We start from the raw sequence: 12,216 nt of genomic DNA on the forward strand, positions 1-12,216 counted from the left end.
CGCTGTCCGGGTTCAGGTCCACAAACATCTTTAGGATGAACTCGCGGCCTGCCTGGGCGTCTCTCTGGGGACCTGTGTTTGAGACAAACATATTACAAGCCTTGTTATAACACATTATAAAAGGCTCATGCATGCTTTTAACAAGTCATAAAGCATTACACCTAGAGGATAGTAAAGCTTTAGGGAACTTTTTTTCCTGAGGGAATTGAATTTGTGGTCGGGCCCCTGACGGCCACTCACCGTCATACTCCGGAAAGTAGTCAACCAGGTGGGAGTAATTGATCTTCTCCTCCAATAGATCCTTTTTGTTGAGGAAGAGGATGACAGAGGAGTTCTGGAACCAGGGATATGTGATGATGGTCCTAAACAAGGCTTTACTCTCCTCCATTCGGTTCTTTGGGAGAAACGAGGGGAGAAGAAAACAGTCTTAAGTCCAGCTGCTATCATTAAAGGGATAGTTCAGTTCAGCTACACTATCCCATTAAGTACAGGTTTTAATCAACTTTTTACAGAGAGAGAGAGAGAGAGAGAGAGAGAGAGAGAGAGAGAGAGAGAGAGAGAGAGAGAGAGAGAGAGAGAGAGAGAGAGAGAGAGAGAGAGAGAGAGAGAGAGAGAGAGAGAGAGAGAGACAGAGAGAGAGAGAGAGACAGAGAGAGAGAGAGAGACAGACAGACAGACAGAGAGACAGACAGACAGACAGACAGACAGACAGACAGACAGAGACACAGAGACAGAGACACAGAGAGAGAGAGACAGACAGACAGACAGAGACAGAGACACAGAGAGAGAGAGAGGCCTCCAGATGCTTTTTCAGTTCACCACACAAAGTATGTTCTATGGTGTCATAACAATTTATACAAAGAGTATTGTCACATCTCCCACGTTTCAAGCTAACTACCATCATTCCTGTTCCCAAAAACTCTAAAGCATCCTGCCACAATGACTAACACCCTGTAGCACTCACATCTGGTAGTTAGTACGTTTACTATATGTTATCATATTTATGTTGTATATCCTATTTATGTTTTCAATGAATAGATGCTATTGTGTATTTGTAATTGTATGAAAAATTGTATGGAAAAAAGTATGAAAATGTATGCACTCACTAACTGTAAGTCGCTCTGGATAAGAGCGTCTGCTAAATGACTAAAATGTAAATGTAAAAAATTTAACAATGAAGTGCTTTGAAAGGCTGGTCATGGCACACATCAATTCCAGCATCCCAGACACCCTGGACCAACTCCAATTTGCATACCGCCCCAACATATCCACAGATGACTTAATCTCAACTGCACTCCACACTGCCCTCTCCCACTTAGAAAGGAGGAATACCTATGTGAGGATGCTGTTCATCGACTACAGCTCAGTGTTCAACACCATAGTGCCCTCCAAGCTCGTCACCAAGCTTAGGAGCCTGGGACTGAACACCTCCCTCTGTAACTGGATCCTATACTTCCTGACGGGCTGACCCCAGGTGGTAAGAGTAGGTAACAACACCTCTGCCAGGCTGGCCCTCAACAAGGTGGCCCCCCAGGGGTGTGTCCTTTGCCCCCTCCTGTCCTCCCTGTTCACCCACAACTGTGTGGCCATGCACGACTCCTACTCCAACTCCATCATCAGGTTTGCTGACGACACAACGGTAGTAGGCCTAATCACCAACAGCGATGAGACAGCCTAGAGGGAGGAGGTCAGAGACCTGGCCGTGTGGTGCCAGGATAATAACCTCTCCCTCAACATCAGCAAGACCAAGGAGCTGATCATGGACTACAGGAAACATGGGAGGGTGCACACCCACATCGACGGGGCTGCAGTGGAGAGGGTCAAGAGCTTCCAGTTCCTCGGTGTCCACATCACTGAGGATTTAACATGGTCCTCTCACACCAGCACAGTCATGAAGAAGGCACGGCATTGCCTCTTCTCCCTCAGGATGTTGAAACGATTTGGCATGGCCCCTCAGATCCTTAGGAACTTTTACACCTGTACCATCGAGAGCATCCTGACTGGTTGTATCACCATCTGGCATGGCAATTGCACCACCCTCGACTGGAAGGCCCCCACAGAGGGTGGCATGGAAGGCCCAGCGCATCACTGGGGGTGAGTTCCCAGCCTTCCAGGATGTACATGCCAGGCGGTCTCTGAGAAAGGCCCAAAAAATTGCCAAAGACTCCAGCCACCCGAGACATGGACTATTCTCCATGCTCCCGTCCGGCAGGCGGTACCGGTGCATCAAGGCTCAGACCAACAGACTCCTAAAGAGCTTCTATCCCCTGGTAAATGGCTAACAACTACACTTGATCTTAGCCAAAAGGCAAAGAAGCTATCAGCTATTGCTCCCCTTACACCTACACTTCTGCTAAAATGATTATTAATAAGATGTATTACTACCCCTACACTGCTGTTCATTGATTATTGATTGCAATTAACATTAATATCTATCCTGCTACTGGTCACTAATACTCCTTTTTACATGTATATATTACCATTAGTTTATTACCATAAGTATTTACCGGTATATATATTCCTGCTACCAGTCTCTTTTCAGCCCTGTTTACATTTCTGCCTATCAGGCCTACACTGACACTCTTGCACACACCCACAAGCTTCCACTTACTTACATACACACACTTACCACCATATACACTCCCACCCACCACAAATTCCAGAAAATCACATTGTAGGATTTTTAATGAATGTATTTGCAAATTATGGTGGAAAATAAGTATTTGGTCAATAACAAAAGTTTCTCAATACTTTGTTATATACCCTTTGTTGGCAATGACACAGGTCAAACAAGGTTTTCACACACTGTTGCTGGTATTTTGGCCCATTCCTCCATGCAGATCTCCTCTAGAGCAGTGATGTTTTGGGGCTGTCACTGGGCAACACAGACTTTCAACTCCCTCCAAAGATGTTCTATGGGGTTGAGATCTGGAGACTGGCTAGGCCACTCCAGGACCTTGAAATGCTTCTTACGAAGCCACTCCTTCGTTGCCCGGGCGGTGTGTTTGGGATCATTGTCATGCTGAAAGACCCAGCCACGTTTCATCTTCAATGCCCTTGCTGATGGAAGGAGGTTTTCACTCAAAATCTCACGATACATGGCCCCATTCATTCTTTCCTTTACACGGATCAGTCGTCCTGGTCCCTTTGCAGAAAAACAGCCCCAAAGCATGATGTTTCCACCCCCATGCTTCACAGTAGGTATGGTGTTCTTTGGATGCAACTCAGCATTCTTTGTCCTCCAAACACGACGAGTTGAGTTTTTACCAAAAAGTTCTATTTTGGTTTCATCTGACCATATGACATTCTCCCAATCCTCTTCTGGATCATCCAAATGCACTCTAGCAAACTTCAGACGGGCCTGGACATGTACTGGCTTAAGCAGGGGGACACGTCTGGCACTGCAGGATTTGAGTCCCTGGCGGCGTAGTGTGTTACTGATGGTAGGCTTTGTTACTTTGGTCCCAGCTCTCTGCAGGTCATTCACTAGGTCCCCCCGTGTGGTTCTGGGATTTTTGCTCATCGTTCTTGTGATCATTTTGACCCCACGGGGTGAGATCTTGCGTGGAGCCCCAGATCGAGGGAGATTATCAGTGGTCTTGTATGTCTTCCATTTCCTAATAATTGCTCCCACAGTTGATTTCTTCAAACCAAGCTGCTTACCTATTGCAGATTCAGTCTTCCCAGCCTGGTGCAGGTCTACAATTTTGTTTCTGGTGTCCTTTGACAGCTCTTTGGTCTTGGCCATAGTGGAGTTTGGAGTGTGACTGTTTGAGGTTGTGGACAGGTGTCTTTTATACTGATAACAAGTTCAAACAGGTGCCATTAATACAGGTAACGAGTGGAGGACAGAGGAGCCTCTTAAAGAAGAAGTTACAGGTCTGTGAGAGCCAGAAATCTTGCTTGTTTGTAGGTGACCAAATACTTATTTTCCACCATAATTTGCAAATAAATTCATAAAAAATCCTACAATGTGATTTTCAGGATTTCTTTCTCTCAATTTGTCTGTCATAGTTGACGTGTACCTATGATGAAAATTACAGGCCTCTCTCATCTTTTTAAGTGGGAGAACTTGCACAATTGGTGGCTGACTAAATACTTTTTTCCCCCACTGTACATATCTACGTCAAATACTCGAGTACCTCTGCACATTGTAAATGTAGTACTGGCACTGACCCTGTATATATCTTCCTCTCTTATTTCTTATTTCTCTTGTTTTTTTGTGTGTTTTTTAAATTAGTTATACTATTTTGATATTGAATACTGCACTGTTGGGTAGGGCTTACAAGTTAAGCATTTTACTGTACTTGTGCATGTGAAAAAAAACATTTGTGTATGGTGCTTCACAAGCATTACAAGCAACCTTTTAGGTCTTCCAATCCTCTGATTTGCATGAAGGTTTAAACTGCAGTTTTGAAGTACAGGGGGAAAATGGTGGCTTTACATCCAACCAACTGGTCTTATCTTATTTATATTGTTTCGTCACTGTAAACATGAATTGCCTGATTACAGATGTTTTAATGGTCTCTCTCTCTGGTTTTATCCTATGGACACAGGTTTCCACTGACACAGTGGAAAGGTCAAGAGCATGCCGGGAAATGCTGGGAACACACAGATGGTGTGCCTTCTCTCGAATAAGTTCTGTCGCCCGTAGGCTGTATTCAAAACAGCTGCAGGAGTAATTTACAACTGCTTTCCAAGTGAAAGGGAGGTCTAGCTGGAAAAAGCCAGGAAAAAGCAGTGTCTTATTTCCATTATTTTTAATAAGGACAAGCCTGTCTCCTTCAGAAGCACAGAGAGGTGTGCCTTGTGTGTACTATACAACATAGTTGATTGAGAAGACCATAGCCACAGATATATTCACATTATTTTGCCCATGGGAATAATGTAATTTGAGTAGAAAGACAATTGTACAATGGTTCAGAGACCTGTAATTAACTTACTTTGTTAGAGATTATTTGGAGTCCTATTGTCAAATGATGTAACTTCATGCAAAGTGCTGTTGTTATCTAAATAGTAAAATAGGTGTACTTTTTGCGTGTGTGTGTTAGATAAACATACTGCAGGGCTCGACATTAACGCTTGTCCGGGACAAATTTAAACAAATTGTCGGACAAGAAGAAGAATCACAATATCAAACAATTACTCCGATCAGAATTGGATCAGAGAGGCCAGCACTGGAATAATACAGTGGGGAAAAAAAGTATTTAGTCAGCCACCAATTGTGCAAGTTCTCCCACTTAAAAAGATGAGAGAGGTCTGTAATTTTCATCATAGGTACACGTCAACTATGACAGACAAAATGAGGAAAAAAAATCCAGAAAATCACATTGTAGGATTTTTAATTAATTTATTTGCAAATTATGGTGGAAAATAAGTATTTGGTCAATAACAAAAGTTACTCAATACTTTGTTATATACCCTTTGTTGGCAATGACACAGGTCAAACGTTTTCTGTAAGTCTTCACAAGGTTTTCACACACTGTTGCTGGTATTTTGGCCCATTCCTCCATGCAGATCTCCTCTAGAGCAGTGATGTTTTGGGGCTGTCGCTGGGCAACACGGACTTTCAACTCCCTCCAAAGATTTTCTATGGGGTTGAGATCTGGAGACTGGCTAGGCCACTCCAGGACCTTGAAATGCTTCTTACGAAGCCACTCCTTCGTTGCCCGGGCGGTGTGTTTGGGATCATTGTCATGCTGAAAGACCCAGGCACGTTTCATCTTCAATGCCCTTGCTGATGGAAGGAGGTTTTCACTCAAAATCTCACGATACATGGCCCCATTCATTCTTTCCTTTACACGGATCAGTCGTCCTGGTCCCTTTGCAGAAAAACAGCCCCAAAGCATGATGTTTCCACCCCCATGCTTCACAGTAGGTATGGTGTTCTTTGGATGCAACTCAGCATTCTTTGTCCTCCAAACACGACGAGTTGAGTTTTTACCAAAAGGTTCTATTTTGGTTTCATCTGACCATATGACATTCTCCCAATCCTCTTCTGGATCATCCAAATGCACTCTAGCAATCTTCAGACGGGCCTGGACATGTACTGGCTTAAGCAGGGGGACACGTCTGGCACTGCAGGATTTGAGTCCCTGGCGGCGTCGTGTGTTACTGATGGTAGGCTTTGTTACTTTGGTCCCAGCTCTCTGCAGGTCATTCACTAGATCCCCCCGTGTGGTTCTGGGATTTTTGCTCACCGTTCTTGTGATCATTTTGACCCCACGGGGTGAGATCTTGCGTGGAGCCCCAGATCGAGGGAGATTATCAGTGGTCTTGTATGTCTTCCATTTCCTAGTAATTGCTCCCACAGTTGATTTCTTCAAACCAAGCTGCTTACCTATTGCAGATTCAGTCTTCCCAGCCTGGTGCAGGTCTACAATTTTGTTTCTGGTGTCCTTTGACAGCTCTTTGGTCTTGGCCATAGTGGAGTTTGGAGTGTGACTGTTTTAGGTTGTGGATAGGTGTCTTTTATACTGATAACAAGTTCAAACAGGTGCCATTAATACAGGTAACGAGTGGAGGACAGAGGAGCCTCTTAAAGAAGAAGTCACAGGTCTGTGAGAGCCAGAAATCTTGCTTGTTTGTAGGTGACCAAATACTTATTTTCCACCATAATTTGCAAATAAATTCATTAAAAATCCTACAATGTGATTTTCTGGATTTTTTTTCCTCAATTTGTCAGTCATAGTTGACGTGTACCTATGATGAAAATTACAGGCCTCTCTCATCTTTTTAAGTGGGAGAACTTGCACAATTGGTGGCTGACTAAATAATTTTTTTCCCCACTGTATTCAAATAAATGTTTCAAGTCCATAAATAAAAAAGCATACATGTCAAAGTGTAGGTGATATGGTCAAACAGATGCTGACATGAGGGAGGCACCAGAAAATGTAGCCAAACTTCAATGAGACTTTAAACTACATAAATATAGGCTAAACGCCAGTCATGTCATAATGAAGGATCATTAACATTAACATCTAAAGGTTTGATTCTGTCGACATAGGCCTACTCAAAGCACGGTTCGTTCAGATCAAATGGTCACAAGACCGGAGAGTGAAGAACACATCACCCACCTGAGCGGAGGCTGGTCAGCATTTTGAAATTACTTAACCATAAACTTAATTGGTTAAAACCTGGATGTTTTATGTATTTTATGAAGCATGTCGTACCTTGTTTCAAAGTATCCTAGGCTAGCCAAAATACGACCATATAAATGTTGAGGGAATTATTTTATAAACAATGAATATGCCATTGAAACCAGCATTTTTCTCATTTTCTATTGGTTTTCAAATCAACTTTCTTTTATTGTCCAGCAGCCAAAGGCATAATCCTAGTCATACCAGTAACCCACACTCTCAGAAAAAAATGATTATTTGGGGTTCTATATAGAACCTTTTGGTTCTTTGGACAAGATTAAAGAACCCTTTACTAAAAAAGGCTTCAGAAAGCATTCACACCCCTTGACTTTTTCCACATTTTGTTGTGTTACAGCCTGAATTTAAAATGGATTAAATTGAGATTTTGTCACTGGCCTACACACAATACCCCATAATGTCAAAGTGGAATTATGGTTTTCGAAATGTTTACAAATTAATTAAAATACAAAAGTTGAAATGTCATGAGTCAATAAGTATTCTAACCCTTTGTTATGGCAAGCCTAAATAAGTTAAAGAGTAAAAATGTGCTTAACAAGTCACATAATAAGTTGCATGGACTCACTCTTTGTGCAATAATAGTGTTTAACATGACTTTTTAATGACTTACTCATCTCTGTACCCCACACATACAATTATCTGTAAGGTCCCTTAGTCAAGCAGTGAATTTCAAACACAGATTAAACCACAAAGACCAGGGAGGTTTTCTAATGCCTTGCAAAGAAGGGCACCTATTAGTAGATGGGTAAAAATAAACAGACATTGAATATCCCTTTGAGCATGGTGAAGTTATTAATTACACTTTGGATGGTGTATCAATACACCCAGTCACTACAAAAGATAGAGGCAACCTTCCTAACTCAGTTGCCAGAGAGGAAAGAAACCGCTCAGGGATTTCACCATGAGGCCAATGGTGACTTTAAAACAGTTACAGAGTTTAATGGCTGTGTTAAGAGAAAACTGAGGATGGATCAACAACATTGTAGTTATTCCACAATAGTAACCTAATTGACAGAGTGAAAAGAAGGAAGCCTGTACAGAATAAAAATATTCCAAAACATGCATCCTGTTTGCAACAAGGCACTAAAAGTAATACTGCAAAAAATATTGTCCTGACTACAAAGTGTTATGTTTGGGGAAAATCCAATACCACACATTACTGAGTACCACTCTCCATATTTACAAGCAAAGTGGTGGCTGTATCATGTTATGGGTATGCTTGTAATTGTTAAGGACTGGGGAGATTTTCAGGATAAATTAGAAACCGAATGGAGATAAGCACAGGCAAAATCCTAAAGGAAAACCAGGTTCAGTCTGCTTTCTACGAGACACTGGGAGATGAATTCACCTTTCAGTAGGACAATAACAAGGCCAAATCTACACTGGAGTTTCTTACCAAGAAGACAGTGAATGTTCCTGAGTGGCCGAGTTACAGTTTTGACTTAAATCTGCTTCAAAATCTATGGCAAGACCTGAAAATGGTTGTCTAGCAATGATCAATAAACAATCTGACAGAGATTTAATAATAGACAGATGTTGCACAATCCAAGTGTGGAAAGCTCTTAGAGACGTACCCAGAAAGACTCACAGCTGTAATTGCTGCCAAAGGTGATTCTAACATGTATTGACTCAGGGTGATGAATAATTATCTAATCAAGATATATTAGTGTTTCATTTTTCATAAATGTTTTACAAATGGTAAAAATCTTCTTCCATTTTGACATTAGAGTATTTTGTGTAGATCGTTGACAAAAAAAATGACAATTAAATCCATTTTAATCCCACTGGGTTCTATCCCTACCCCAGAGTGTAATTGGTATTTTAGAAAAAAACTGCTAACAAAAGCTAACCCAGTCACATAAAACTCTGAAATGACAGCTAATATTCCCTTATCAATTATTTCAGCTGTTTTGCATTGACATTTATAACCATATTAATGATAGCTACATGATTTCGCATGGTCCGACACCGTTAGCTCTCTATGGCAGGGGGAAGATCGATTTCATATTTTGAAACATTGTTGCCGAGTTCTGAGTGGCAAACAGCAAGGTTCATACAAACCTGTGCTGTTGCAAACTAAATGCTAGTTAGAAGCAAGAGGAAATAATGTGTTTAATGAAAGCATACAGTCTTAGATTAAAAAAGGGGTTCTATATAGAACCTTTTGGTCAATAAAAAATGTAACTGCCATTCTGATTCAAAAACCAACTGCCATTCCAGCATGACCACGCAAGAGGATGGTGATTGAAATAACTTGCACCTTGCACGTAACCTACCAATAAGCACGTTATTTTTCAATGTATTATGGTAAGCAAAGTTGATTATTTAATTCAAACAGTGGATGCTCCTCAGAGGAGGACCCTCCTCCTCTGTGAATTTCATAAATATTTAAATTGTAAAACATTAAAAAAGTTATACTTTTTAGATAAAACTACACTAAATATAATCAAATGTCATCAAATAACTGATTAAAACACACTATTTTGCAAAGGAGGTATACAGTAGCCTCAACAGCGCTCTGTAGGGTAGCACCATGTGTAGCCGGAGGACAGCTAGCTTCCGTCCTCGTCTGGGTACATTGACTTCAATACAAAACCTAGGAGGCTCATGGTTCTCACCCACTTCCATAGACTTACACAGTAATTATGACAATTTCCGGAGGACGTCCTCCAGCCTATCAGAGCTCTTGCAGCATGAATTGACATGTTGTCCACCCAATCAAAGGATCAGAGAATTAATCTAGTACTGAAAGCATAAGCTACAGCTAGCTAGCACTGCAGTGTCTCAAATGTGGTGAGTAGTTGACTCAAAGAGAGAGATAGACAATAGTTGAACAGTTTTTAACAAATTAATTTATTCCAAAATGAAGGAGAAGCAAGAGAGAAATAGAGAGAGTGATTGTCATTTTTTTTCTCACTTTCAGTTTCACTTAGCTAGCAAATGCAGCTATCTAGTTTAGCCTACTGAAACACCCTGCTCAAACAAAGGGATGCTATGTTTGCTAGCTGGCTATGACTTTCCAACACAACACTGGAACTGGAACTCTTCCAAGTCAAGGTAAGCTTTTGGTATTACTAATTTATTGCCACCGGGGCCCGCTGGTATAACTGCCAACACTAACATTACTGCATGTAGCCACACCCGTCGCTATGGCCCGCCCCCAAAAATGCTTGTGCCCCCCACTTGAGGGAATTTATTATTAAATATACGTACTGTAGGCTAATAATAATTGTGCCCTGCCCTCCCATGCATTTCATATGCCACCCTTAAGACTGAGGTCTGGCGACAGGTCTGCATGTAGCTGGTTTACTAACTCGTTAGTTCTATTAGCTATGCTGACTATGACGTTACTTTAGCTAATATGGTGACAACGATATAGGCTGTGTGTAGCGGTTTGGCTTGGAAAGGTTTTTTCGACTGGTCACATACAGCTGATGTGTTGTGCATTTAAGTCCACAAGCAAAGGGAAGAGAAGGAATACAACGTGGCTGTTGTTTACGTGTGATCAGCCGATTCTGTTGAAAAACGTTTCTTAAACGGAAGCAAATGGAACAAAACGGGGTTAAACATAGCTGAATCTGTCACCTCAAATGTATATCTCGACCTGTGTGCACCTACGCTGTAAACTTCCATTCATAGGCTAGGTTGTAGCAACCTCATGATGGGTATAGGGACGATTCGAGTATCATGTAGTAGCCTAAACCTATCGCTGTTACATTGAACTGGGTGAATGGAATATGAATGAGTCATCCAATATGCTATAATAGAAATAAGGCCATTCTCATGAAAAAACATTGTTGTCCCTCATCTTCAACGGCACTGACCGCCACTGAATTGAAATATATGAAGCCAAAGTCATATGATAAATTAGAGGTTAGATAAATAAAGTTGAAAGAATTTGAGCATGTTTGTAAGCTAGCTAGCTAACTTAGCTAACTAAACAGAAAAAGCTAAGCTACCTGAATTCGCCACTTTACAAGCTTGCCAGCTAACTCTTTCAAAAAAACATGTTTTATTATGTGATATGCCAAATAGAGCTACAGACCCAGGCTGACATTGGCAATTAGCAAATTGTTAAATTTTATTTCAGTGTGGAGTCAATTGAGGAGACTATGTTTCATGAAGCCATTAGAATACTTTTGCTGACAGGGGAGGTATGTATAAATTATTTATAATAAGTCTTTTGGTGATTTAATAGCCTAGTTAATCATTACATGACTTTTAAACACACTGTCTACGTTTTGCTCAGTCTGGCAGTAACCCAGAACTAACAGAGCCAGAGGATCTCTCTTTTGGCTGCTGCTGACAACAACTGCATGTAAGTTGTTCTTCTACATCATAGTAATTATATGTCTGCATAGCATTTTGTTTTCATTGTGGCAGAATAACTAATGCTTAGTTCTGAAGATTATCTCATGTTTTTTCTCATTTTTTCTTCTTCTCTGGAACCAGTCAGGCAACAACCCATACTGTACTGACTGTAGATAGCCCAGTTGCTAAGGAGTTGGACCTGTGGCAGGAGTTTTACCTGTGGACGAAAGGTGGCCATTTGGATAAAACGGGCGAAATGTATCTGATAACTAGAGGGCTGCTGGGTTCACATCCTCAAAACATTCCCCTACCATTGGGCCCTTGAGTAAGGCCCTTAACCCCACAAAATGCTCTCCATCCAGGTGCGCTGCACTGCAGCTTGAACCTGTGACCGTCTCAACTGTGTATGTGAGGCCTGCTGATTGGGGGGGGTGAGAACTGAGAAGAAGACACATTTTTGTTGTTCACTGTAAGTAATGGACAAAGTTGTATTGTACTGTATTGTAAAGAAGTCAGCCTGTGATGCGTGTGATAGAAGGAGTCAGGTGCAGGAGAGTAATACGCATCCAAAGAGTTTATTCCGTCGATAAACAGTTGCGCAAGCATGCGACAACAAAACTCAGGCACAGGGGAAAATCTACCCTGGCAACAACAAGGTAAGGGTAGCTCAACCGAGCTACACACAGCTCACTACAAACAATCACCCACACAGACAAGGAAGCAGAGGGAACACTTATACAATGACTAA

General features: G+C 41.5%; 1 protein-coding gene and 1 long non-coding RNA gene across 2 annotated transcripts in view; one reads left to right on the forward strand and one right to left on the reverse strand.

Moving 5' to 3' along the window:
* LOC121551276 (guanine nucleotide-binding protein G(q) subunit alpha) overlaps positions 1 to 12,216 on the reverse strand; it is a 38,116-nt gene that overhangs the window by 1,765 nt on the left and 24,135 nt on the right. The window contains exons 6-7 of the mRNA XM_041863844.2: positions 241 to 394; positions 1 to 72 (exon numbers count right to left, since the gene is read on the reverse strand). The exon at positions 1 to 72 is cut by the window's left edge and continues 1,765 nt beyond it. Of these exons, the coding sequence (XP_041719778.1) occupies positions 1 to 72; positions 241 to 394 (226 nt within the window). The remainder of the gene's footprint in view (positions 73 to 240; positions 395 to 12,216) is intronic.
* On the forward strand, positions 10,175 to 12,020 carry LOC121551277. Its single transcript, XR_005997052.1, has 4 exons — positions 10,175 to 10,214; positions 11,248 to 11,311; positions 11,407 to 11,475; positions 11,610 to 12,020. It is a non-coding gene; the product is annotated as an uncharacterized LOC121551277 (long non-coding RNA).

The sequence above is a fragment of the Coregonus clupeaformis genome, chromosome 18 (genome assembly GCF_020615455.1).
Source record: "Coregonus clupeaformis isolate EN_2021a chromosome 18, ASM2061545v1, whole genome shotgun sequence".
Classification (NCBI taxonomy): Eukaryota; Metazoa; Chordata; class Actinopteri; order Salmoniformes; family Salmonidae; genus Coregonus; species Coregonus clupeaformis.